The sequence below is a fragment of the Scaptodrosophila lebanonensis genome, unplaced genomic scaffold (assembly GCF_003285725.1).
Source record: "Scaptodrosophila lebanonensis strain 11010-0011.00,11010-0021.00 unplaced genomic scaffold, SlebRS2 tig00000161-arrow-arrow-pilon, whole genome shotgun sequence".
Classification (NCBI taxonomy): Eukaryota; Metazoa; Arthropoda; class Insecta; order Diptera; family Drosophilidae; genus Scaptodrosophila; species Scaptodrosophila lebanonensis.
In genome coordinates, this window is record NW_022060597.1 from 665,973 (window position 1) to 693,245 (window position 27,273).

General features: G+C 42.3%; 1 protein-coding gene across 1 annotated transcript; it reads right to left on the bottom strand.

Annotated features, from left to right (window-relative positions):
- Positions 1-1,319: 1,319 nt before the first annotated feature.
- On the bottom strand, positions 1,320-26,841 carry LOC115629639 (pneumococcal serine-rich repeat protein). The gene is made up of 7 exons (XM_030526141.1): positions 26,787-26,841; positions 14,243-14,398; positions 13,242-13,502; positions 12,645-13,136; positions 3,873-4,315; positions 3,064-3,785; positions 1,320-2,952 (listed from the first exon to the last, which is right to left on the bottom strand). The coding sequence occupies exons 1-7, from the start codon at positions 26,839-26,841 to the stop codon at positions 1,320-1,322; spliced, it is 3,762 nt and encodes a 1,253-aa protein (XP_030382001.1).
- Positions 26,842-27,273: the final 432 nt, after the last annotated feature.

Genomic DNA, 27,273 nt, shown 5'->3' on the forward strand with positions numbered 1-27,273 from the left:
TAGTGCTAATCTTCTAAATTTACTAAAAAAATGTACATTGATGTTGTCGTTTTTTGTCTGTTTTTTCTTTCTTTTTTGTTTTTTCCTTTAATACTTTTAACAAATACGCGCGTTCTTAACAAAAGTTGGAAAATCTTTAGAGTATGTGTAATTTGCTTAATTGTTTAACTTGCTTTTTGTTTTTTTTTTTTGTGTTTTTTAAAATGTTTTTTTTTTTCTTTTTGTTTTCATAAACATACTATACAGTTATGTGTATGCATATTTGTTTCGCTTTTAGTTGGATTACTTTTTGTTTATACAAAACTCTTATTCCTAGAAATACACTGGAAAATGTGCGACGAGGACAATGGCGAGCGCCGTTGCCTAATTTTTATATTATTTTAGGTTTCTTTCGGTTTTATTTTAAATTTTTATATATATATGTATATATATTTAAATAGAGTTTATTAATTAATGCGCAGTGGAGCAGCGCTCGATACATATAAATTACACGTGTTATTTAGTTTAGAAAAAAAAAAATTGTGAAAAAAAATGAAAAATGCTTTAAAATTATATTACATAACGGTTATTGCTTTGGTATTAAATGCCTCTGGTCGGTTGTCGCCTTGAAGGAGCTTGGCTGAGTCTCAGCTGGCAGCCAACAGCTATCAGCTGTCAACTGTCAGCTGTTCGCGGGCAGAGCGTGAGAGTGTGTGACATCATCGAGAGACGGGAGAGTGGGGGCGAAGATTTCTCTGGATAATGCGATTTATCTTTTTAAAAAAGATGAGCGGGACAGGGAAGGGGGCTGGGGTCTAGGGTCTAGGGTTTGGGCGCTAGGGCTGCCATAACCGTACGATTGATTAACTGGGCAAGTGGTGTTGAGGCTACAAGGCAACCGCTTCATCTACAATATGTGTGTGTGTGTGCGTGTGTGCGTGTATGTATGTGTATGTACAAGAGGGTTGGTTGGCTGGTTGCTCGAAGTGGGAGAGGAGGGTATTTTAGGCGCGCCATCTTTAAAAGATGCGCGACATAATGCGACTGCGGCTGGCCAGCTGATGGTGCGCATGCGCATGTGGATGCGGATGCGTAAGCGGATGATTTGGATGAGGCAGAGCGCCACGTAACTGCAATTGCTGCTGCTGCTGCTGCTGTTGCTGCTGATGATGATGATGATGGTGGTGGTGATGCGATAATTGCAGATGTTGTGGTGCTGTTGGTGGTGGTGGGTGTTGTGCTTGGTTTCCAGCTCCGACAGTGCCAGCGGCGGCGGAGCCATGGAGATGCGTATGTGGCGGCGGTGGCGGTGGTCCAGCGCCACTCCAGCCGCTAAAAAGTCATGCCTCCTCCTTCAGCGAAATTGGATGAGCTGGCAGGCTGGAGGATGCATTCGAATCATTGTCACCACTTACGCTGCCCGGCAGCGATAAATTGTGACCACCGAACTGGGGTGCAAAGGAGCCCAAGGCGCAGGGTGGCGATAGTTGCGACTGCGCCGGCATTTGTTGTGCCGCAGCTGCTTGCAGTTGTTGCGCAGCAGCCGCCGCCTGTGCAGCGGCCACAGCATTGGCCGCGTTCGCTGCCGCAGCCGCTGCCTTGCCCTGATTGACCACACATTTGCGCATATGCTTCTCGAGCGTTGAGGGGACGCTGAAGGGCATGTCGCAGAAACGGCAGCGGTAGACATCTTTGCCGGTGCGTCCGTGCGTCTTCATGTGACGCGTCAGCTTGGAGCTCTGGGCGCAGGCATAGGAGCAGAGCTCGCACTTGTAGGGCTTCTCGCCGGTGTGGCTGCGTCGATGCACGGTGAGGTTGGAACAGTTTTTGAACACCTTGCCGCAAAATTCGCAGGTGTCGTTGCGTTGTCGGCTCTCCTTTTTAAGCAGTGGGCCTTGCAGCAGGGAATTGGCACCGCCCAGTCCCAGTGGTTTCAGCTTAAGGTTCTCGAAGAGGGCATCGTTGCGATGAAGAGCGGACATGCCCCACCAGTCGCCGCCATCAATTTTCATGCGTTTCGACAGCTCGAAGGGGTTGGGGAAGGGGTTGAACAGTGGCACCTGTGCGGGCGCATCCTGCGGCGCTGGCTGTTGGAACATCGAACAGTTCTTGGCGAACTCGTCACGCAATCGCAGAGCGGCCACCGGCAAACCATTCAGTTTGTCGCTAATCGCTGGCAGTGGCGAACGATTTGAGCTGCGATTGTTGTTATCCGCAGCGGCCGCCGCGGCAGAGACCGAGGCAGAATCCTTGCCACCAGCGCTGCTGGTCAAATGTTTGAGGCTGCCAGACTCCTGTAGCGCCTGCTTGTACGCCTCCGAGTACTGGGCAATGTTCGAGAGTCCAAACTTGTCCATCAGCTCACCCACCAGAGAGGTGGCACCCGAGCTGGTGGTCTTTGGACTCTGGCTCTTGCCATCGATGCGTGTATTGACGCTCAAATCTTCGGCTTCATAGTCAACATCATCACCCTCGTCCAATTCATCATCATCCTCCTCGTCCAGCGCATCAGCATCCTCGTCGTCCAGATCCTGTTCTGGCTCTGATTCATCCGCATCTGGATCGCCATCGGCCTCATTCGTTTCCAACGAATCCGCATTACTGCCACCATCCTGGCCATCACCTCCATTACCATCGGGACCATCGGCACCAGCAGGACTGCGATGCACACGCATGTGCTTCATCAGCTTCTGGATGTGCGAGCATTCGAAGTCGCAGGCGGTACACTTGTAGGGTTTCTCGCCCGTGTGCGTCCGCTGATGGATGATCAGATTGTTTTCGAAGCGGAACTTCTTATCGCAATAGCCGCAGGCATAGCAGCTGGCCTCGGCGTGACTGGAGGGCTTCGAGGGTGGTGTGGAGGCGGAGCGGGGCGTTGTGTGCAGCGCACCGTTCTCGCCGCTCAGTTCGCATTTCTCTGGCGGCGTCAGCGAATGGGGTCGCATATTGCTGCTGCTGTTGTTGCTGCTGCTGCTGCTATTGTTGTTGCTGCTGCTGCTGCTGCTGTTATTGTTGTTGTTATTGCTGCTGTTATTGTTGTTGTTGTTGTTATTATTATTGGCGGTAACGGGTGTCGGAGGTAGCTGGGAGGGCGAGGGGCTCGCAAAGTGCGGCGATTGCTTTTGTCGTGGACTCGGCGAGCTCGAGTTAACAATGTTGCCAGCTCCAGGGCTTGTTGTGCCCGCAAGCTGACGCAATCGCTGCGAGTAAAAATCCATCTGCTGCTGTGGTTCCAGGCTGAGGGCACCACCAGTGCCACCAGCACCTACCGGCGTGGTGGCTGCAGCAGCGGCGGCCGCGGCAGCGGCTGCTGCCACTGATAGCGATGGTGGCGGCAACGAGGCAGGTGGCACCGAACCACGGTGGCTGCTATTGCTCGATGGCGGACGCTGCTCCACCAAACCACTCGAGCATACATTCGTAGGAACATTGCTGCCGCTCTGATTGGAAACAGCACCGCCAGCACCACCACTACCACCACCATTCGCGCTGAACTGGGCAGCGGCGGCGGTATTAGCGGCAGCCACCGCAGCGGCGGCCAAATTGAAGCCGTGATGACGGAACTGCTCGGACACCAGCTGCTCCATGCGATAGTGATCGGGATGGGGGCGGCTGAAGAGCGGTGCCACATTAGGAACTACGGGGCTCTGGGCCAGGGCCGGTGGTAGTGGCATGCGCAACAAATTGAAGGGATTCGTGTGCATCGCCTCCGGCGGTGGCAACAGCGGATGGTGGCGCATACCGGCGGCTGCTGCGGCCATTGCTGAACTGAGGCTCTGTTGTTGGGCGGCTGCGGCTTGTTGTTGCTGTGCTGCCTGCTGTTGTTGTTGTGCCGCCACCACCGCCGCCTGCTTGTGGTGCTCGACGGCAGCTGCAGCAGCCACAGCGGCAGCCGCGCGCTGCTGTTGTTGTTGCAGCAATTGCTGCTGCTGTTGCTGTTGTTGCTGCTGCTGGGAAGCCAATGTGGTGGCCGGTGGTGAACTGGCACTACCACCACTATGGGTGGTGCTGTTGGCGGCGGCGCTGCTGTTGCTGGCACTGCGTTTCGGCACCGGCGTCGACTGCATGAGCGCATGCAGTGGCAAAGCGCTGACACCCACAGAAGATGTGGGACTGGCGCTGGGCGAAGCTGAGGTGGTGCCAGTGGCTGCAGCAGCGGCGGCGGCGGCGGCTATGCTGCTGTTTAGCGAGGCGGGCGTGGCCACTGTTAGGGTGGCAGCACCCATGCCCGATTCCACGTATATCTTGACGCCATGCGAATGCTGCACGTGCTGGATGAGGCGCCAGGCGCTCGTGTAGCGGGTCTTACAGGTCGAGCAGATGTAGTTACTGGGCTCTGCAATTAGATGGAGGGAAACGTTTATTAGTTATTTGTCAATAAGCCAAAAATGCAATTAACACTCTAAGCACAGGAAATTGTAGGACGCAACTCAATCCCTCCTCCCCTCCCTCATAGCATCCTCAACCACACACACACACACACACACACATCCGCAGCGAGTCCCGTTGTGGCGCGTCGCTTGCAATTTCATTAAAATAATTAATGGGCTGCACAGTGGAGCCAAATGCATAGCTCCAAGAGAAATAAAATGAAGTTGGGTACACATTTGTTCGACTGTCTGAGCGTCAATCTTTTTCAAACTACCCGCCCAAATGCCACCGAACTTCGTCAGCTACCTCTACTAGAAAGCAGTACATACAAGTTTACAGTCTTGTGTGCGCTCGTTACAATTAATGTCTCTGATTGGTCTGATTTGAGCAGAAACAACTGAAATGCGTACAATTATAATCGGCGCGGATCATTAGCTCCAAGCCAAAGCAAGAACAAAATGTAGTTGCCCAACCATTTTGTTTGAATGTCTGAGCCAATGTTTTTCGGAAACTACTCGACCAAGTGACACGAAACCTGGCAAGCTGCCTCCACTTATCATCGGTAAGTGCAAGTTTATTTTCTTTCCGATTGATGTCTCTGTTGGGTTTGATTTGAACAGAAGTCTATGATCAGACCATCCCAGCCCAGCTGAGCCCAGCCTTGAAATCATTTACAATTACAATTGGCGCGTGTCATTATCACGCCTGGCTTGGGGCTGGGGCTTGGGTTTGTTTTTGTTTTTGGGCTCTGCGGCTCTGGGCGCGCCATGGACGCTGGCTGTGTGGGCAATCGCTGTCAGCATGAGATGCGTCACAATGTTGCAGTTGCCACTCAAATGGTAATGGCGAGCTGGTAAGCTGCTGACTGGCTCTGAGTGGTCGACACACCTCCAGGCTTGGTTCCTCCCGTACAAGTACTGCACGCATACGAGAGTCTGTGTGTTGGGTGCAGTCGTCGTGAGGCCCACGCCAAAAATGGCACTCAGTCGGCACTCGGCTGTGCCAGCTGGAGAGTAGAGAGTGGGGAGCTGGGAGTTCGGCGTGGGGTGGACAATGGGCGTGTGTCGTCTTCCTGCCTATATTCCCTCCCCGCCTCCCTGCCTGACTGCCTACTTTTCGGTCGGTTGTGCTATTTATTTATTTATTGATTTTTGGCCAACATATCGAATGTGGTGTGCGTAGCATATAAATGTGTGTAAACCTGTTCACACACGCACACACGCACACACACACACCATATACATATATACGTATACTATATATATATATATATATATATATATGTGGATGTGTGCACACAATTTGTAATAACGCGGCCCGCGCATCAGACGCCAATGAGGATGTTGTCTATTATGGCTGCTGACGCCGCAGGCAGACGCTAGGATATTGCCAAATATGGCGCCGCATGTTGTCATATGCGCATTTACACACACACACACACACGCAAACATACATGTGGCATACACTGATGGACACTGAAATGTGCACAGCAGTTACAGTTCATTTCTCTGTCCGTCGAAGCATTACATTTGCAAAGATTTGCAAACAAATTTCTTCGCTTATTTTAGAATTTTAGAATTAGAAACACGTATCGATTTATTCAAGAATTGAAATCCATTTGACAAGTAGAATAGTTCTTAGGATTATACTATATATCCCTTTTAAAGTTGGCCCATCAAATATTGGGAAAGGACTTTAAGCCTTGACGGGCGATTATTGCCCAGCACAGCACAACTCTTACCTAATTTCTATCCTTCATATATAAGCATATATGGTATATAAGCTATATACTCAGCTCTAGAGATGGGTTCGATAATTGTTACCATTTAGGGAATATATATGAAGTTGTACAACATTATAGATTTCATTGATATTATTTCTTGTTTTTAAACTTTTAAAAAATATGAAAATATTTATTAAATGTAAAATTTTTTATGTAACTCTACCAGAGAGGATCTCAATTTTTGGATCCTTTCAATGAAATGTTGATTAAAATCATATCATGTTTGAGAAGCTTACATTTTCTTCAGCCAATAGCAGGATGTCTAGACTTGAAATTGTTTCTCTTCTCTAAAGTGTTTCATATCTGGGAATACCCGAACATTATGAAAGTTTTGAGCTTCATACAAAATGTAATATTGATATGGTTGCTTATATAAAAAAATATTAGAAAATATGTATAAAGTTTTGGATGCCTTCAATGAAATGTTATAAAAAAAATTAATATATTTATGATTGAAAAGTTGAAGTTTTCTTCAGGATGGCAAGCCTTTGAATTGTTTCTGTACGCTAAAGAGTGTTCATATCTGCATGTCCGCGATTGTAAATTCGTTTACACGTGTGTTGTTGTTGTTGTTTTATTATTACTATCTACTTTGTTGTTGTTGTTGGGTGTATTTTTTTTTTTTTTTTGGGCGTAATAGTTTTCAGATTTTCGTAACGTTTTTCTTCTTCGTTGCGTTTGCAGTTTTGTTAATTTGATGGGCGCCCAACGGAAATTGCAGGCAAATACACACACACACACACACACAGACTGATACACACACAGATACACACACAGATACACACAGACAGATACAGAGACACACATGTATGCACATGTTGCGATAACTATCATATTTGTTAGCAACAGATGCGGTTTTTAAAATGAAAAATGTGAAATTTGCCACGGCTTGGGCGATAAATTGAGAATCGAACATAAAATTGGCTAAACGCACGTAGACGCTAATCGAAATGGGGATGCGGCGATACGATGCGATGCGGATACAAATACCGCATTCCAAATACGGATGAGGATGCGGAAGTGGATGTGGATGTGTGGATATGGATGTGGTTCTGCCGTCGCCGTCACACACATGTCACCAAGCAACGACACATGCGGGCAACAAGGTGTTAATGCGCAACTACTATTGCCACAACAACTACCCTGGCCAGCGACATCCTCTGCATTTAAATGATGCTTTAAAAAGTGAACGCATGGCGCGCTTCCTCCACACTTTTGCTTTTCACTTCTTCTATTAATTTTTTTTCACTTTTTTTTTTCAAAAATGTTTTCTCCTTTTTTGTATTTTATGGCGTTACGCGCGACTGCAGCTTTAACATCAGCCGCATCAGTCCACGCCCGCTCGTGCTGCTGTCAAAGGTGAACATGTTTAACATGATTTTGCCATGACCTCGTCGGGGCCGCGAGACCTTCGAAACCTTCGCGATGCCATTGAAACCTTCGAGACGCGTTGCCGGCAAGCGCCGCTCGCTTAAATCTAACCATGCGGGCATAGCCACGCAGGAAATGCAAATGAATCTGACAGATAATTTGTTTTCAATGCCCCTAGGGGTTGCTTTTCGTTGTCTGCTGTTGTTGTCTGGTTAGCCAGCAGAAGGGGTTGAAAGGATGCGCCGCCGATCTCATGCCAAAGATCATGGAAAAAAAAGGTAAAAGTTATCCAAAAATGCTGGGCATTATTTTTATTATTATTAGTTTTTTTTATTGTCATTGGAGGACAGGAGGCACGAGGATCCGGATCCTTTGGTCGCGTTTCGCGCACGCGCGACTTTTTTTCAATTCACATTTTTAAATTCCTTTCTGTTCTGTTTTTTACGAGTTGATGCCCTTTGCTGCTGATATTCCTGATCAGACAAAGAGCGCACGTTCTGATTTTGGCAGCTCAGCTGTTTGGCAACAACAACAACAACAGCAAAGCTAAAAGGCATGTGCAGCATGCGTCCTTTATCCTTTCTATCCGTTCCGCACATACAGTGTGGCCTTTTGGAGGTTAAACGTGACTGAGACCTTTAACATTTTTACATATTCCTAATTAGTCTGATAGCATGGATTCCCATTTGCACTAACTCTTGGAATCCTTTTCCTTACTCGACATGCAGCTCTTTCTTCACAAGTCGTACTGGTGTTGTATTCTCCTTAAATTAGAGCTCATGGAGGTGGGAGAGACCTTAATACTTGAGAAAGTTTGGGATATATACTTCTTCTTGATTAGAAAGGACTGCAGGTTCGTGGTAGATTTTTTCTCTCCCGTTTTTAAGCCTTCGCCAATGGGGTAATTCTTAGAGGCTTGACTGTATGTATATCTGGCAGATAAGGGCAGTGGAAACGGGCAATTGTTATGCGGCAGTTGCCTCGGGCTGCTTTTGTTGTTAAGTTATGAAGCAGAACCAAATTGAAGTGGTGCAGTAGATGCCGCTGACGTTGTCGTCATCGTCATCGCCATCGTCAGCGCCGTTGCTGCCACCCCCGCTAAGTGACCGCAATATTCAAAGCAGCTCAGACGGAAACAGAAGCAGGCACAAAGACAGGACAACGACAGGACCAACACACACACACACACACACACACACACACACACACACACACACACACACACACACACACACACGTGGGCAGTGCAGTAGTAGTGCACGGAAATGGCAAATTGACCGCCTGCTGTACTTAACGCAACTCAAGCGCAGCGCAACAAAGGCTGGCCGCTCAGTCAGTCAGGATAGACAAGGCAGACACAGGAAGCGCTGTTGATGGGCAGACGCTGCGTATGAGCAATGCGTATCAGCGGGTGGCAAACAGACAAAGATATACGAGCATAGCGCTGCGCTACCAGCCAAAGGGTTAGACACGTTTGCAGTCCTTAATGGGATAATTGTTGCAGCTTTGCCAACTGGCAGCTTTGCGGCACACAGCACACACACACACACACACACAGCAAGACAATGGCAACACAGCCATACACTAGCGCCCAACATGGGGCTGCTAAAAGAACGACAGCAAAAAAAGATGTGTATAGAAGTAAAAACGAACAAACATTTGCATGAGCAAACCTTTTGCCCGGTCGCTAAGCCGCTGTGTGTGTCCTTTTGGTTTTTTCCGTTGGCCGTTGATTTGGCGACAACAACAAAGGCGCATAATCCTTTCGCTACTTCGAGCCAATGGGCCGGGCCCCACATTGGGCGCTAAGCTGCCGAAAGGCGTATTGGTACGACGGTCGTTAGGTGTGGACGTGAAATTGCATAAGTTGGGCGCATTAGCCATTGAACTGTGACCGACCGGTCGACGGACCTTGCTCTCGTCAAAGATTGAATTGAATTCGAATGTGTTTTTTGCTGTTGTTGTTGTTGTTGTCCTTCTCCCCTCCTTCACTTTTCATTCGATGAGTGTGTGGGCGGGTGGTTCTCTTCTTTTTTTTTTTTGAGTGAGTGTGTGCTAATGCTGGCTTAGTGCCAGCATGAGTCAATAATTGAATGAATGAGATACTGTGTATGTTTGCCTCTTTTTGTGCCTGTGTGTGTGTGTGTGTGTGTGTGTGATGAGCAAATGGATTTAAGCAACATTGTCCTTTTCCTTTTTTTTCGCATTTTTTGTGAACCCCGTTAGCCCCGATTGCCCAACAGAGCGACCGACCGACCGACCGACCGTCGGCTCGTTCATTGTCATTGCGGTCGCGACACGCTGTGCATTGTAACGCGCAGCAAATTGATAATTAACACACACACACACAGACACATGATATGTGTGGATAGGCAACCGCACAAAATGCGCATTAAATTTTAAAAAACTGTGCGACACAGAAATATCCATTTGGTTGACAGTTTTGCGAAGCGACATGTCAACGCCAGAGAAAGAAAGAGAGAGAGAGAAAGATTGCCATGGCAGCCAACCACATATCAGGACCACCATGCCCAGGACTTCCACAGACTCCATATTTATAATTACCAAATGGACAACAATTGGAGCCACAAGGACGAAAGGACGTACGCTTGCAAACTACAAAAAGAGAGAGGAGCGAGGAGAAAAAAATAAAACACAACAAGAATGCGTAATTAACATGCTACAGATACAGATACATGCAAGTATATCTACGTATCTGTGTATCTTTATCTGTATCTCTCTGTGTGTGTGTGTGTGTGTGTGTGTGTGCATGTCAATGTGCGTTTGTTAGTTGAGCTGCTGACAGTTTGCGTTGTCAGAGTCAGAGTCAAAGCCAAACAACAACTTTGCCATCAGTAACTTGTATTATTATTGTTGTCTCGTTGTCATTGTTTTCCTCTTCTACTCTTTTTTTCGCGCTCGTGTCAAACGGCGCGCTAAGTTCAAGGGTTAAATGTGACAATAAAAATGTGTCTCCGTGACATGTGAGTGTTTGAGTGTCTGTTGGCTTTCGTATAAAAAGTGCTTTGGCTTCAACCGATTTGCCATAATTAAGCTGCCAGGTAAGCTAAGTAGCTAAGGGAAAGGATTCAAACATGGATAAGCCATTATGTAGAAAGTGAAATGAATGCGTGAAATCTTGAATGATGATAACTGTGCATTATTCGAGTGCATTTTAATGCATTTTTTTAATAACTTAAGCTCGAATAATAAGCTCCCGCAGTCAAGTGAATAAAATTTGGAAAATACCAAATACCAATTGTTTCATGCTGACTCTTTGAATATTCTTTGAATATATGTTTGAATCAAGCGAATATGAAACTAAAGCATTCAATAAATGTAAGAATCAAATGAAGACATACATAGCTACATTTAAAACGGCTTCAAAAACTAGTCACAGTTCAATTAGCTAAGTAGAAGAGCATTTGAATCAAAGAAGTTAAAAGCATGAATAAGATTCAGTTAAAGTTTGTTATCATAAAAAAAAAGAATAGACGAACTGAATGAAAAGAGCTAAAAGAGCACAAGCTATGAATTAAATTGTAACTGAAATGTGACGGAATATTTCAATGAATTCATACTCATTGAAAACGGCTGTGAATGCATGGAGTTGATGAATCATTTATGAATATGAATGAGCTAATCAAAGAGCACTCGAAATGAAACAAATGAAAATGTTTTTTTTTTTTCGTTGAATCAAACGAATAATCATCATTTCTGAGCAGGAATGGCTTGAATGAGCTACTCAAATCATCAGATTTATGAATGATTATGAATTTGTAATGCTACTAAGCCAACTTAGTGTTAAATAGCCCATAAATATGCAATCGCTTTCGAAACACTTTGCCTCAGTTTTGTGGCTGCAATCAATCATTCACTCAATTGGTTTGCTAATTGTTTGGTCAGCTGGACACGCGACGTATGCGACTTTTTACCTGTAAGCACACGCTTGTTGACCTTTGAACCCCGCTGTTTCGCTGGCCAGCAGCTGTGGCACGTGCCACACGCACTCAGCACCGCTCACCACTCACCACACAGCGGTCAAGCTAAAGTCAAAGTCAGAGGCAGAGTCAGAATCCGAGTGACCAGCGTCTGAGCTGAACGCGATTCTTTGGCTTCGTTGCCCACCCCTTTTGGCATTATCCGTCTTTATTCGTTGTCTTGGCAGTAACAACAACAACAACATGAAGCGAGTTCTTTTGTCCAGTTAAGTGGTTGGTTGGTCGCAGCAGCAGCATTCCTTTGCTCCTGCGCTTCGTTTCGTATTCAAATTACCCTTCAGGGCAGCTCGCCTTTCGCTTTGCTTTACTTTGCTTTGCTTTGCTTTCTTGTTGCTGTTGTTGTTGTTGCTGCCCTCTTTTCAGCTTTTCAGCTTCTCCTACCCACCGCCGCTACCTACTCATTTTTTCTATACTCTTCTGCTTTTTGTTGTCTTTGGCTTTTCATCATTTGCATTGAAATGTCAAAGGGCAGCTGGCTGGCTGGCTGTTCTGTCAGGACTGTCAGGACAGCAGCCTCTGGGGCCAGCTTCGATTGTCACGCTGTTCAAACTGTCCAATTGTCCTTTTGGTCTGGTCCTGTTGCACTTCAGTTATCAGCATTTGCGTTGTTGCGCTTTGATGTTGCCTGATGCCTGATGCCTGATGCCTGCGTGGCTGCCTTTTTATCACACAAACGCTTTTTACTGCTTTTATTTCTCGGACAAGGATAACGCGCAATGTTTTAATTTTGTTTTGTGTTTTTTTGTTTGCTTTTGTTTTGCAGCGCAATTGGTCAGAAAATTGTTAAACAGCCGACGCAGAGGCGGCAGGGGCAGGGGCAGGGACAGCTGCAGCTTATCGCTGGCTGACATTCTGCCTGGCGGGCTGATCAGCAGCGACTTACGCGCATGCAACACATAATTCATTGTCATCCTTTGAAAACATCAAAAACATTTTTTGCATTCGCAATTTTCGGAAAATTCAAAATTGCATGTTTTTGATGTTTGTATGAGTTGGTCACTGCCAATAATTTGGATTGAATTGGACTGGACTGGGCGGTGTGGTGGGGTAGGGTTGGCTTTGAGTTTGAGTTTGCAAATTTTAATAACGAGCGCAAAAATATTTGCGTTAGAGGATATTGGCAGGATATTTTTGCTTACCTGTATGCACGGTATTGGCTTCGGCATCGCAGACCTCGATTTTGGGTCGCTTGGCCAGCGGCTGGCCATCGTCATTATTATTATTATTATTGTTATTATTATTTGTGCTAGGCTTATGACCATCGTCCACATCATCATCATCATGGGCTTGCAATAGCTCCTCGGCCTCCTCATCCTCACCATACGGCTCCTGTTTAACCTTTGGCTTGTCATCGTCAGCATTCTCATCAGCATCCTCATCATCGTCAACATGATGGTTGTTGTGTTGATTGGCGGCGACGTTGTCTAGTTCACAGCTGCTGTGACGACTACGAGATCTCAGCGCCATATCATCCTCATCCATATCATCGTCATCGTCGTCGTCATCGTCAACGATTGCCGAGCGGCGTCCAATGTCCGCTCCCGAGCTGGCAACAACAACTGTGGTTGCCGCTCCCGCCTCCAAGGCATTCGCAGCCGTTTCGCTGTCTTTGGGCGTTGTGTTGTCGTTCTCTGCACAAAAAAAGCAAAAAGAGTGTTGAAGGCACAAATTAGTGTTGATCACAATCTGAATAAGTGTTGGGCAATCAGTGTTAAGTGTTGGGTGCAGAGGCTTACCATCTACAAGACGCTTGGGCGTACTGCTGGCCCCATCGGCCAACAAATCTGCAGGACTGGGCGGTGGTGTGTGTATCCTTGAGCCGCTGGCGCTGGCTGTACTGCTGGCGCTAGCCGTGGCTGCGGACGCAGCAGCAGCGGCGGCAGCGCTGCCGGCACCACTTGTGGGTTTCCGACTGCTAATGGGTGCCGAAATCGATGGACGGCGATTGACCAGACTTAGCGGTCGACCCTCTTCCGCATCGCGATCCATTGTGGGACCTGCACGGAGAAAAATGAAGAGACATGGGTTTTAGAAATTAGTTTAGGTTTTTACACTCAGTCTTAGATCCAACTGTGAATCATTATTGAATATAAATTTTTGCTAGCTTTCGTTGAAAATTGCTGTTGTTTGTTTCTTCCGTTTTTCTTCTTCTATTCTAATAACAAGATTTCATAGATCAGATCGCCACTTTTCTAAGCTTAAGCTTGGTTCTTCATAGGTAACATTTCAAATTATTTTGAATAATGAGGCTTAGTCAGTTGGTTTTGCAGATGTTACGGAAGAGTTAACTTATTTTCTTTGAAAAATATATCTTCAGCCAACCTAAAACAATAATTTTGAGAATCTTTACAAGAATGATTTGCGATGATGGAGTCTATGTCCATTCTACATAAATAATTTTGAATAGAAAGATCTTTTGCTAACTCTAATGAACCTAAGTCAGTTGTTGTTGGAGATGTTACAGAAGAATTTACTAATTCTTCTTTGAATATTATATATATGTATCTTCCGCAATCAAATACATATTATCGAGGATCTTTACAAGAATGAAGAAGAATTTACTAATCTTCTTTGAATAATAGTAAAAATATATGTATCTTTGGCAAACCTAAATCAAATATTACCGAGGATCTTTACAAGAATGAATAGGGATGATGCAGTCTGTAATTGAATCTATTTCGAAACAATATGTTTCGACTTTCTAGAGGGTACCGGGGGGTACTGTCTCGGTACTCACCTTGCGTCGTGCACTGGCCGTAGTTCTCCTTGTTGCATTGCAGGACCTTGTGTTGTATGAACTTGACAATGTCCGAGAGCGCGAAGGTCTTTTGACACGCGCCGCACGTGAGAATGTCCTGCGCAGCGACGGCATCGTTCTCTGTGGAATCGGAATCTGTGGTCCCAGCGCAAATATCGAGAAAAGAGAGAGGAGAAAAAGAGAGAGAGAGAGATGGCAATGGTGAGAGTGCGTCGTTTAATGGCAGGTTACGGGCAACAAATTATCAGTGAACATGAGCTAGCAGGGGTGTGGGTAGTGGCGGGGGTGTGAGTGCCTGTCAATACATATGTACATATATATACACGTATATACATATATAGTATATACAAGTATGTACATGGGTATGCTTGGAATTGAATTTCTGTTCATAAATTTTATCTCCTTTTATTTTCGACTCTTCAACTTCTCCCCCCACATTTTATGGCCAAGCATTTTGGTGGCCATCAATTTTGGCTTAATTCGTTTGGCGCTCAACCTCAAACATATACACATTGCTGTGTGTGTGTGTTTGTGTGCAGTAATGGGCTAAGTAAATGCCCTAACATTGCTTATAAGGCGTCTAAAGTCGATGTCTCTAATTTTCTCCACATACTGCGGTTGATTGTAGCTGCTGTTGTTGTTGTTGTCAGTTTTATTGCGACAATTGGCACAGTCAAGAAATGGGCGCTAGCTTTACGCCCTCTTATGCATAATTTCGCAACGGCGGCACAGTGGAGCAAATGAGTAAACAACGTGGTAGTACATTTTTAAAATCATTGCTGGTACCTTTTGTTTTTGATAAGTCTTTGAGGCAACCTTTCGATAACAGGCTCATCGTTTCGATGAGGTTATAATTCTCAACGGCTTGATTGCAACCAAGTTTTTATTTTTATTTATTTTTTGTTTTTTAATCGATAACTGATATGAACTGTAAGGCATGTTCGTCACAAAGATTTCATTTTGTTTTCTGTTTAAATCGATATGAGCTGTAAGTGTTTGTTGTATATATATGCAGTGATACAATTAAAGTATTTCTACCAATTATCGATAGCTCATGTTGTAGTGTTATCGATAAACGTGATTTCACAGAAGTTGCAGCTGTAACTGTGTAGCATTTATTTTATTGTGGCTTAATTATCTTTATTTAGCTGCTATCGGTATCGATATTTATCGTTATCGATTTTTTCAATTTTTATTTTGCCTTAGTAATAGTCATAGCAAGAAGCGAACAACAATTTTTTTCACTCAACTACAACGCTGTTCTGCCCATGGTTATCGTACTTTGAAGGCGCGCGCAAATTGTTGGCGTTCATTAGGGCCCGAATAGCTACTAAATATTAAATGCGAACACGCACACACACACACACATAAATACACACATGTGCAGCAGAGCTGTCACAATTGATTTGCTGCAGCAGCAACAACAACTAGAACAACAACAAGTCGGCGCAATTTTGCGTTTTAGTTTTTCTGACAATTTGCGTTATGCTGGGGTTTTTACCAAACCAAAACCGTAACGGACTAGCACCAGCACTCTCCCCCCTTATTTACATACACACACACACACACACACACACACAAACACACACATACAGACAATACAGACATAGTGATAAGCGCTTGGGAAAGTAACGCAACAAGAAGGGCGGGCAGACGGTTGATTCGGTCGGTCGGTCGGTCGGTCGGTCGGACGGGCGGGCGTTTATTCCCGATCTATGCACTTTAATTTATTATTTGGCTTGCTGCTAAAACTCAACCGAAAAACAATAGCAGTGGCGGTGGCAGTGGCAGCAACCATGCCACCCACCCCATTGGAAAAAAAGAGGCAGCAACCCCCTCATGTATATGCATTTGCATATGCGAGGCGTGTGGCAATAAATTCCAGTAGCGGCAAAAATGTTCGGCTTGCAATTAATTCGAGTCGCAATGGACTTGAAGAGTAAAGAGAACCCGAGTTGGTTTTGATGTTGTTCTTGTTCTTGTTGTTCTTGTTGTTGTTGTTGTTGCGGCAATAACAACGAAAAGTTCCTGCGACAATTCCAAACAGTTTTGATTGACCAAAACAATAAAGTTCTTGTCCGGCCCGCGGGCCATGTGCCAATTTATGTGCCATACAAATAAGCATATGTATGTACTATATGTGTGAGTATGTGTGTACTCATACATACATACATATGTTGTCAAGCGCCTGGGGATAGGCAACAAAAGAAATCAAACTCATATCCCCAAATTTGAATTGATTTTAAAACCCAAACGTCAAAAGTCAAGCAAAAGTGAAAACAAAAAAGTTTCAACGGCGCTGGTCAAGCCATCGAATAGAGTATTGTATTGAACACTAATCGCACAAGAAGAAGAAGAAGATCGGAAAATTTATCTAGAAATCAATAAACAGCAGATTCTAAAGTAGACAGAAGTTGCAAACCAAACTTGCCTTTGAGTTTTTTCTTTTTAAAAATGTTTTTATGTATTAAGTGATCTATGTTTTGAGAACTGTACTTAAGCGATAAATAAGCCGGGAAGTTATTTAAATCATATGTGGCAAGAGAAGAAACAAGCTTTACTACAAATACGCCAATTTGTTAACTTTTGTGAAATTATATACTTTATTTTAATTGTAAATTCGAGAAAATATTATCGACAAGCTGGCTATTTTAAATTCCGTTTTTATTTATTTAATAACTTTTGTAAAATTGTGTACTCTATTTAAGTTGTAAATTCGAGATATTACTACAACTATACAAGTATTGAACTTAGTGGATAAAATGAAAAATTAAGAGGCTCAGGCAATTAAGAAAACAAACTTCTCAAAACTGGAAAATTTGGGAAAAGCTTTTGTAGCTTTTGTAAGTACAGGAATAAAAGTATTTATGCAAAAACGAAAATTTAAATCGGCATACATGTATGTTCAGTCTTTAATTTCAGCTTCAACAACAACAACAACAACAACAACAATAGCTTCATAATCAATATTGCTGTCTCTTCGAAAATTCGTTGATGTTTTCTGTACTGTCTATGTGTGTGTGTGTTTGTGGCATTAATAAACATAATGAAAATGTTGCACACGGCAATGACACGTTGGCAGCCACATATACCAGTACATGCATAAATCTGTATAGCTATATGTGTGTGTGTGTGTGTGTGTGTGTGTGTGTCTGTCAACTAGCCGGCAAATTATTGACGCTCTGTGCTCTGCACTCCTGCCACTTGTCAGTGTCGACGCGGCTGGCCGGTGACTCCTGCAATTTGCGGTTGCCACACGTATAATGACAATATTGACAGCAGCAGCAGCAGCAGCAACAACAACAACAACAATTGGGTATTATAGTTAACAGGCAGCGGCAATGCTTAATGCGCCCTAAGCGATAAAGTTTGTCCACGTCCGGCGGTGTTAGTGCGTGCGGGGTTTGTCCCTCCCCTGCCCATCCATCCATCCATCCATCCATTCATCCAACCGACCACCCACCCACCAACGCATAACATTCAATTTTTTGCTTCGCCTTTTTAGCGATATGTTTTTTTGTATACCCTAGCAAAGAGTATTGGCACTTTATGCTGCTGTTTGGCAGGCACAGAAGTCGCTTTACAATTGAACTCGATATAGTGGCCATCAGTCGGAAAGAAAGTCAAAATTGTAGAACATCGCTTCTAAGATTCTTTTATATAAATTCACTTTATTTCGATCGCAAACAGTTGTTTCTTCTTTTTACTTCCTCGTCATAATTACTAATCGATTAATACTATATACGAGGTATTGTGTTACAGAGGCTGTCCTTATAATATTATTATTTATATCTTTAAGTAATAAACTAAAAATTAGGCTTGAAATCTAAAACTAATCGATGTTCTTTCCACTTTAAATGAAATATATTTATATCGCCAATTAAAGGTGTCAAGAATTGAAAGGTTTGTACAAGTTGATTTGCTTTTCAAAATTGTTCATTTATTTATTCTTGAAAAACAAAGTAAAACTAAACTAAAATATAAAAAGCCAAAGATCCTAAAATGTAGCCAAAATAGTTATAATAATAATCACACTTGTGAGCAGCCATTTATCATTCTTGCAGACGACTTTAATATGAAATCATTACCAAAAATGTTGGTAATATTTCATAAATGCTTTCAAAATATATATTGAAAAGCAATTTGGAAAATCCAGTTAGCCTGAGGGTATGCAGAGTGCGTTGCCTTCAAGTCTAGTTTGCTTCCTCGTTATTATTTTTTTTTAACAATTGATTGCTGGGGTGACAACAACAACAACAACTACAACACAAAACAAGGCCAGAAGTCAGGATCTACACACATGTATTTATTTAGCTTTGGTAATTTTTGATTGCATGGGTGGATTTTTGTTTTTTGTTGGCCTTTCGTTTTGGTTTCGATTTTGCTGTTAAATGCCAGCAACTACAACAACAACAGCGGCAACAACCAAACAACAAATAAATATGTTTTTTTTTGTCTCTTTTTTATGGTCACCCCCCCTCTGTTGGGATATATTCTCACTTTTTTATTTATTGATTGGCGATCATTGGCGTGAAATCGACGCCCTGCAGGACGACAAACGCACAATTTGGTCGCTCAACGCAATTAGTTAAGCAGCTGTACATGAATTATACATGTGTGTGTGTGGGTGTGTGCGGGTGTATGCGTGTGTGTGAGTGTGTGTGTGCGCGCGCTTCCGATTGGCCAGCCATTGAGGTGCGTGCCCAATGCCCAGGGAGATCAACACAGGTAAGCAGACGGCTGGCCGGTCAATTCTTTTACCTGCTGTTGCTGTTGCCGTCGCTGCTCGGCTTGTTTTTGTTGTAGCAGTTTGTAGGCGTTGCTGCTGCTACTACTACTGTTGTTGTTGTTGTTGCCACTGCAACATGTCACTGTTTGTTGGCCGTTTGACTGGGCGTTGCCGCTTATTTATTTGCCTAAACGATTAGTTGCGATGTGTTTGTAGAGATTAGTGTGCAGCGCCAAAATTTATTGAAAACTTATTGACAGTGTGTGGTTGCTACTCCTGCTGTTGTTGCTGTTGTTGTTGTTGCTGCAATATTGTGGCACAACTGCTGCAGGCATGTGCGGCAAGAGCAGCAGCTGCTGCCATAAGCAAAAACAAAGGTGAAAGGGTGTTGAAAGTGCCTGAAACTGTCAAATGTCACTCAGTGGCAATGACAAGTGTCAACACACATATGCATACATGTGTGTAAGTGTGTGTGTGTGTGTGTGTGTTTGGCAGACAATGCAAAAGTTCAAGTCCTTGGCACCCCTTGGCTTTGCCAACGCGCTAATGAAACAAAATATTTCATAAATGTGTTGTATGCGTCTCCTGTTCTTGTTCTTGTTGTTGTTGCTGCCGCTGTGATTTTCACATTTGTGCGCTGCCCATTGTGTTGGCTCATAAATTGAATTATCAAACATGATGACAATAAGCAAAGGATATATGTATGTAACTAACATGCGACATTATTGCATAACCCTTTTGAAAAGGGCATGACCAGGCAGATATGCACACACACACACACACATATATATACATATATACATATAGATATCTGCTGTCTGCCTGTCAACGCCATCAGCGTCTGACCAGCTTTATTGCCACTTTTATCAGTTTTTGTCAATTTTTTTTCTATCGAAGCTGAAGAAATGAAATGAAATGGCACTTTCGAAATAAAAATGGTGGACCACCATTCTCTGCTTAACTGATGATGTCATCGACTGGTGGCCATATGTGCGTATCAGTGTGTGTGTGTGTGTGTGTATGAGTTGGTAATTAATTCGACCACCACCCCCTCCCCTCTCCCCCGTTCCACGCGAAAAGTGAATGAATTGAAGTGCGTCGATTTGTAAACCGCAGGCAGCTTAAGAAATATATTTACGATATAGAACTTTGGCCTTCGCAATCGCGTCCCATTCAATGCACAAATATAGAAGACAGGCTAGAGGGCTATTAATATGCGCATAAGTAACTGTAAGTGTGTGTTTGTGTGCGTGCCTGAGATCCTTTCGTGTATGCTTGTGTATGCTGTGTGTGTGTGTGTGTGTGTTTGAGCAAAGTAGGACAATTAAGAATTAACATATTAATAGGACTTTTGCGCAAATTATCAGACAAATATGAAATTCAAGCAGGCAGATATGCACACACACACACACACACAAACACACATACACAGAGAGAGAGACACTAAAGCTGTGCAGCAGGACTCGCAGCATCGTGCTCGTACTCGTATTTTTGTTATTTATAACATTTTCATGTTATTGACTGCCGACTGCGCCAAATGGCAACTGGTCGAGCGTTCTTTCCCTTTTCACACACACACACACACACACACACACACACATATATATATATATACACCCTCTTGACTCACCCTCCTCGCACATCCCGCCCTCACTTAACCACATAGCATAGAATAGAAAACAATACGTTGATTGCGCTAATTTATGCCACACATGCGAGCCCGACTCGCTGCCTCATTTTACGGCCGTGTGGCGCCCCAACAAGGTTATAGGAATTGGAATTGGAATGGCTTTTGGGCTACCGCTTGGGCTAAGCTATGCTATAGCTATAGCTATTGTTGTTGTTGCTCTTGCTGTTGTTGTTATTGTTGTTGTAGCTCCTATTTGCCGCTATTGGTGCTGTGTTGGCCATAAAAACCATGCGAACTGTTTTTAGGTGCCACACCAAACTCAAATGAAAAATGGCGTCGCTCTCTCTCTGTTGGCAACCAACACACACACACGCACACACACAGAAAGTGGGCCGATGTGTGGGCGATTGTTTGCTTGGTTGAGGTGGGGGGAGAGGGGGCGTGGCACTTTTTCAAGTGGTGCTGCTTTCATCTGCAGAACGTGCACAAAAATTAAAATAGAATTCGCCAAACTAAAGTCGAACTTTATTGATTAAATAGCGCTCTATGTAAAAGTATGTACATGATTCGCTTTATAATAGTAGAACTAAGTAGAGAGAGTTGAGAACCCTAGCTAATTAAAGCTCCAGAAATTGTCAAGGATTTGAATATATTATATGTAGTATTATTCAAAAAGAGTTACAGTTCAACGGAAGACAAGAAATACTTAATAGCTATGATCACTAAAAAATTACATCTAACTTGCCAAGACACTCGACTAATTATAGATCCACAAATTGTTCAAAAATTGAATATTATTTTTAAAAAATTGAAAAACAGTTGAAAAGTGAAGTTCAATTGCAGAGAAGGTGTAAAGAAATGCTTAAAATTGTATGACCACTAAAAAATTATATTAAGTGGCAATCAGTCGACTAGCTTTAGAAAATATAGTTCAAGTAGAATAACTAACTTGCCAAGACTCTTGGCTAATTATAGCTCCACAAATTGTTCAAAAATTGAATATTATTTTTAAAAAATTGAAAAAAAGTTGAAAAGTGAAGTTCAATTGCAGAGAAGGTGTAAAGAAATGCTTAAAATTGTATGACCACTAAAATAATATATTAGGTAGCAATGGGGCGACTAGCTTTACACAAATATAGTTCCAGTAGAACAGCTCCGACTCGCCTGAGTTCAAAGTTCTCTGCTGTGCCACCTTGAAGGCGAAGTTTAAGAAATACATACATACAAGTATGTGGAAAGAAAGAGTGAAGAATTATTATGACACCAAGTGCTCCATTTTGGTCGTCTATAGACAAATAAATGACTAAATATATATGTACATATCTACATGCACATGCATATACTTGTACATATATATAAGACAAAAGGTAACAACAACAATAACAAGAAGTTCAAGTTATTGCTGTACAAGTTGCCGAAAAAGAAATGCTGTGTAAATATTTAAAAAAGTGAGCCACATTTTGTTTGCGCGCTCTTCTTATTGTTGTTATTGCTGCTGCTGCTGCTGCTTGGTGTTGTTGTTGTTGTTGTTATTGTTTTGGCCAGCCGTTGTTGGCTCGCTCATTTATTATTTGTTGTTGTGAACGAGCAGACCAGACCAGACCAGACCAAAAAAAAAAGGTTAAACAAATTCACTTTTTTTTTGTTTTTGTTGTATTTTGTTGCCGTTACAAAAGCGATAACGGCCGCAGCTAGCGGGGGCGTTCGCACATATGTACATACTATGTGTCCATTACATATACATACATATATGTATGTGTGTGTGTGTGTGTGTGTGTGTGTATTGTGCATTTATGACAGTGACAAAGCGACAGCGAGCGTCACAAGCAGCGGCAGCTGCAAAGGCGAGCGGCCAACTTAATTTGTTTAAACAAATTACCAGCATAGCAATGAACAAACACACACACACACACACACGCACACACACATGCACACACATCGTCCATTTTAAAGGTGTGTGGCAGCTGAAACTACACACACACTATTGCCTTGCCCAGCGCCACATTCCCGTTCCCTTTCCCGTTTCCGTTGTGCCTGTCCACAGCCCCTTCTTGTCCTCTTCTTGCCCCACTTTGTGTGGGCGGGCGTCTTATCAGCGGCCAGCGCTGCCGACGATGACGCGACCCGGAGCGGGACAGGGACAGGGACAGCGGCGGCGACCGCGACCACGACCACGACCGGTACGGGCTACGCAAAGTGTTTTAGCATACAAATTTGGTTTTATTTGCCAACGCATATGTACGAGTTGCTTGTTTTTTTTTTGTATACTATTTCTTTTACCCGGCAGTACCCACAAATACACTGAGAAAAACGGGCACTAAATAGGCCAGCAATTTGAAAAATGCAAACATCCTTAACTTTCAATTTAATACTTTAATTTGCTTTTCTATGTTTAAGGAAAACATTCATATTTTGCATTATGAATAGAATTAACAGAAAATTAAGCTACTTATAAATATGTTACTATCGATTTCAGAGCAATTGATATTAAAACTTCCTCGGCTTAGCCTTACTACTTTTGTGAATGATTTAATAGGCTAGTTAGTTAGTTTCTATTAAATTAGTATGTAGGTTTTTATTTTCCCAAAAAAAAATATATATATTGCTGTTAAATTAGCAAAATTTGAATTCTTTTAATATTTACGTTTTAAGAACTATTAAGGTACTTTTTCGAGTTAAAATATACAAGCCATACCATATTTTTCAAGCTATAATCAAATTATACATTTTTTTGAGCATAAATATGATTGCAACTGATTGTCATTATATATTTTTGTATTTCCTCAAATAATGCAACTATTTTAAGTCGATACGAGCGATTATTTTTAAAAGACAGTGGAGCTTTATTTGAAATAGACTCTGCACGATTCTCATTGATTTGTATAGTTTTGAGCATCTGTATAAATGTGGAAAATAGATCTATATCTTTTATAATATTGGAACTATTTGTGTTTAAAATCTTGTTCAACTTTTTTTCTTAATTAAAAGCTATAATTGTTTGGTTGTCAATTTATTAGGTACCCTAGCCTAATAACTTCTAGGAATATAATTATCGTTATGATAATATATAGGTTTTCTGGAAAGGTTGTACCCTTTACCCTTATCTTTTCGGACAGTGTAGTAGGCGCTTAGGGACGCCAACAGGCCAACCAGGTGCCCCAAAACCCTTGCCTTGCCATAGGGGGCTATCTGTTGTTTTTTTTCTTTTTTTTTTGCTGGAGTACAGACACACAGAGACAGACAGACAGACAGACAGACACTTCTGGGCATGACGACCGCTGCTGTTTGGCCCGCAGGCAGGCCGTGACGTTCGTTTGAGTTGAGGGCGGTGTTATATACATATGTACACATACTATATATATATATATATATATATATATATATATATATATATTTATACTCGTATATAGCTGTATATGTAGCGGTTAGCCAAAAGCTAGCGTTGTCTGATAACACCCGCATGCCACACACAAGTGTGTGTGTGTGTGTGTATCTGGACAAACAAACAGTTTGTGTAGTCAGCGAGTGGAGTTGAGTGAATGAGCCGTATGCAAATATAGGCAGACCGATATTTAAAACACATGCATGCCAACCCAACAACAACAACAACAACAACAAAAGTTGAGCAATATATATGTACGTATGTATAGTATGCGAGCGTTACGATTTCATGGGCCGCCAACAGCCCAAAGCTGGACACAGGGACATAGGCATGGACATGGACACACAAATAGTTCACACCTTGATAAAGGCAAGAAGAAGAAGCAAAACCAGGAGGCGAAATGAGCGAAACATCAAGTTGGCGGGCATTGATTGTTGATTAGCGCTTAACGGTGGTTAATGGCGCGTGCCGAGGTCACTATTTTGTCGGAAAGGGTGTACCACAGATAACCACGGCAGTTATCGAGAATTCTACAAACCAAAAAATATATATTCTATATATTATGAATAGAACTCTTCTGATGCGCTTAATGGAAGTCTTCACTTTGAATATCCACTATTGTGGTGAGAAGTAATAGATATGGGAGTGGATTATCTTTATATTTAATAAGGCAATCAGAGTGCAAGGCAATTGTAATCAGAATTCCATGTCATACTATAAGTGAGGGGCGAACATTTGTTTCACAGTTTAAGCAAAAACAAAAAACTTTAACCCTTTGGGGTTAGGAATATGAATAGCCTTCAATTATAATTAATTATGATTATTTCCTATCTAAAAAATTTTACATTCTTTTACTTTTGATCAAAATTTTTTAGATTTATAAACATTTGTTGTATTCCATTTGTAATTAAAAATAAAATGTTTCTAATATTTAGTTGAATTTGTAATTGTCCAATTCAATTACAAAACAACTCCTTTTTTAAACAGAATATTCATTATTTAAACAAATAAGTTTAATAATGTAAATTTATAAATATATAATTTACAAAGCTAACATTTATTTCTAAAATGTACGCTTTCTAGTCTATAATTGTAGATCTATAATTAGTGTTAGTCAAACTTATATCAGTTATGAATATTTAATAACGCTTAGAGATGTTGCTTAGAATTTTTCCACTAACCATCTGCCGTTTGTATAGTGATAGAGTTATCTTTTTGAGTTCTGTTTAGATTCTAACTAGACTTGAAATTGGTTGATATTTGAGTTCAGTTGACTAGTTTGTTGCTTCCACCGTTCGACAGTATGAACGCCTGAATATAAAAGATTGTAAGTGCTATAGACATCATAATTTGCATAAACATTTCCTTGATGTCTGTGCAGCGTAAGTGCGCTCAGGATTTCTAATAGAATGTATAGATATTCTATTATTTGGATTTCTAATAGAATGCATAGATATTCCTTAAGTTGCATCGCATTAAGCTGCAAAGCTTCAACAGTTTTTGCGCTTATGTAATTGAATGACTATATCATATCCTACTTGTGCACTGACCACAACAAATATACATATGTATATAGAATCTAAGTACAAGTATATACTCTCATTTATCCCATATTCTGCTTTGTGGCTTACATTTTGTCATATTGATGGGCTCTGCACATGACTGTACTTGGGGATTATGTGGCGCCCATTTGGAGCTGTCTATGAAGTATGTATGTACATGCATATATATATACTATACAAGTACATATGTACATTTGTATGTATGTATGTTTGGATTTTTGTATGTTGCATTGGGCGACCGACTGGGCTAGAAAGGCCAACTGCAGCGCCCGCTGTTTGCCCACTCACATGAAACGTAACTATTGTTGTTGTTGTTGCTGTTGGTATTGTTGCTCTTGATAAGACATGTTTTACATGCATTTGTAGTTGTGTGTATTTATATTCAGGTCGCCTCAGTTCTTGTTATTGTTGATGTTTTTTCATTTTTTTGTGCTAAAATATTTGTATTTGTGTTTGTATTTTGAGGTGAGGAGTTTGTTTTATTTCCCGAAAGTCAAAGACAGACGACAAAATAACAACAACAAAAATAAAATAAAATAAAACTGAAACATTGGACGCGACAGCAGACCGTGTACATACATATATATATATATCTGTATGTATGTATGTGTGTATGTAAATAAGCACAAAGTGTGCGATCCTATGCGAGTAAGTGTATGTGTGTGTGTGTGCATTGCGCGGGCGGGCGTTTGCTTATTAGTTGTTGTTGTTGTTGTTGTTGTTGCTGTTGTGGTTTTCTTGGTATTTAACACAAGCGCTTATCAACAAAAAAGAAGAAGAAAAATAACTGAAACACAAATTGTCTGCACATTTTCCTTCACACACACACTCACACACACTGTGTGTGCTTTTCTGCTCTTCTGTCCGTTTCTACTCTTCAGATGTGACTCGATTTTGGTGCTAGACCTCTCTATACATAGAGCCCCACTCCCCCCCACTTCTGCTTCCATAAAACACACAAACGCCGGCGAATGATTAAAGCGAGCAGTTGAACTTCCTAGCCTGAGCGACAAGCGGAAAAGTTAAGAAAGCGAACAATTCTAAGAAATTCTATCTGTATTATCTGTCAACCAACCAGATAGAAAGACATACTACCTGGTAGTACATTGGTAAAAAACACAAAAAATTATATGCCGACACGATAAGACACACAATTGGCCACAATTCTCAAAAGCTTTGGTTTCTCTTATATATATTTATATATATATTGGAACACTTACGACTCAGCGAACGGAATCCATGATCCTCACTGATCGACAGCATTTTATTGTACATTTTTGTGGCACATACGAGTTGTTTGTTGAAAAAAAAATTTATTGTATAGTTTTGCAACTTTTAGCACATCACATGGGTTTTGACAAAAAAAACTTGGGTTGCTTGGGTTTTTTTTCAAAAAAAAAATTAGCTTCTTTTTTATTTATTTCTTATTCTTCTTTTTTTTGGAAATCTCTCCAAGGCACACGAAACCGCACACACGTGCACAGTAGAGCGGCGCTCACGGGTAATCCATAAATTGATGAGTGCTTGTCAAACTGTGCATAACTGTAACTGTTTATCACTTTCTTTACACGTTCTCGCTCGTTTTTGTTGTTCGTTTTTATTTTTTTTTGGATCGGACCAGGGTAAGTAGTTCTTAATGTCCTGGGCAGAGCGCGTGTGTTGTTGACCCCACAGAGGTTTCACGTGAACTGACAATTCAAAGTCTTC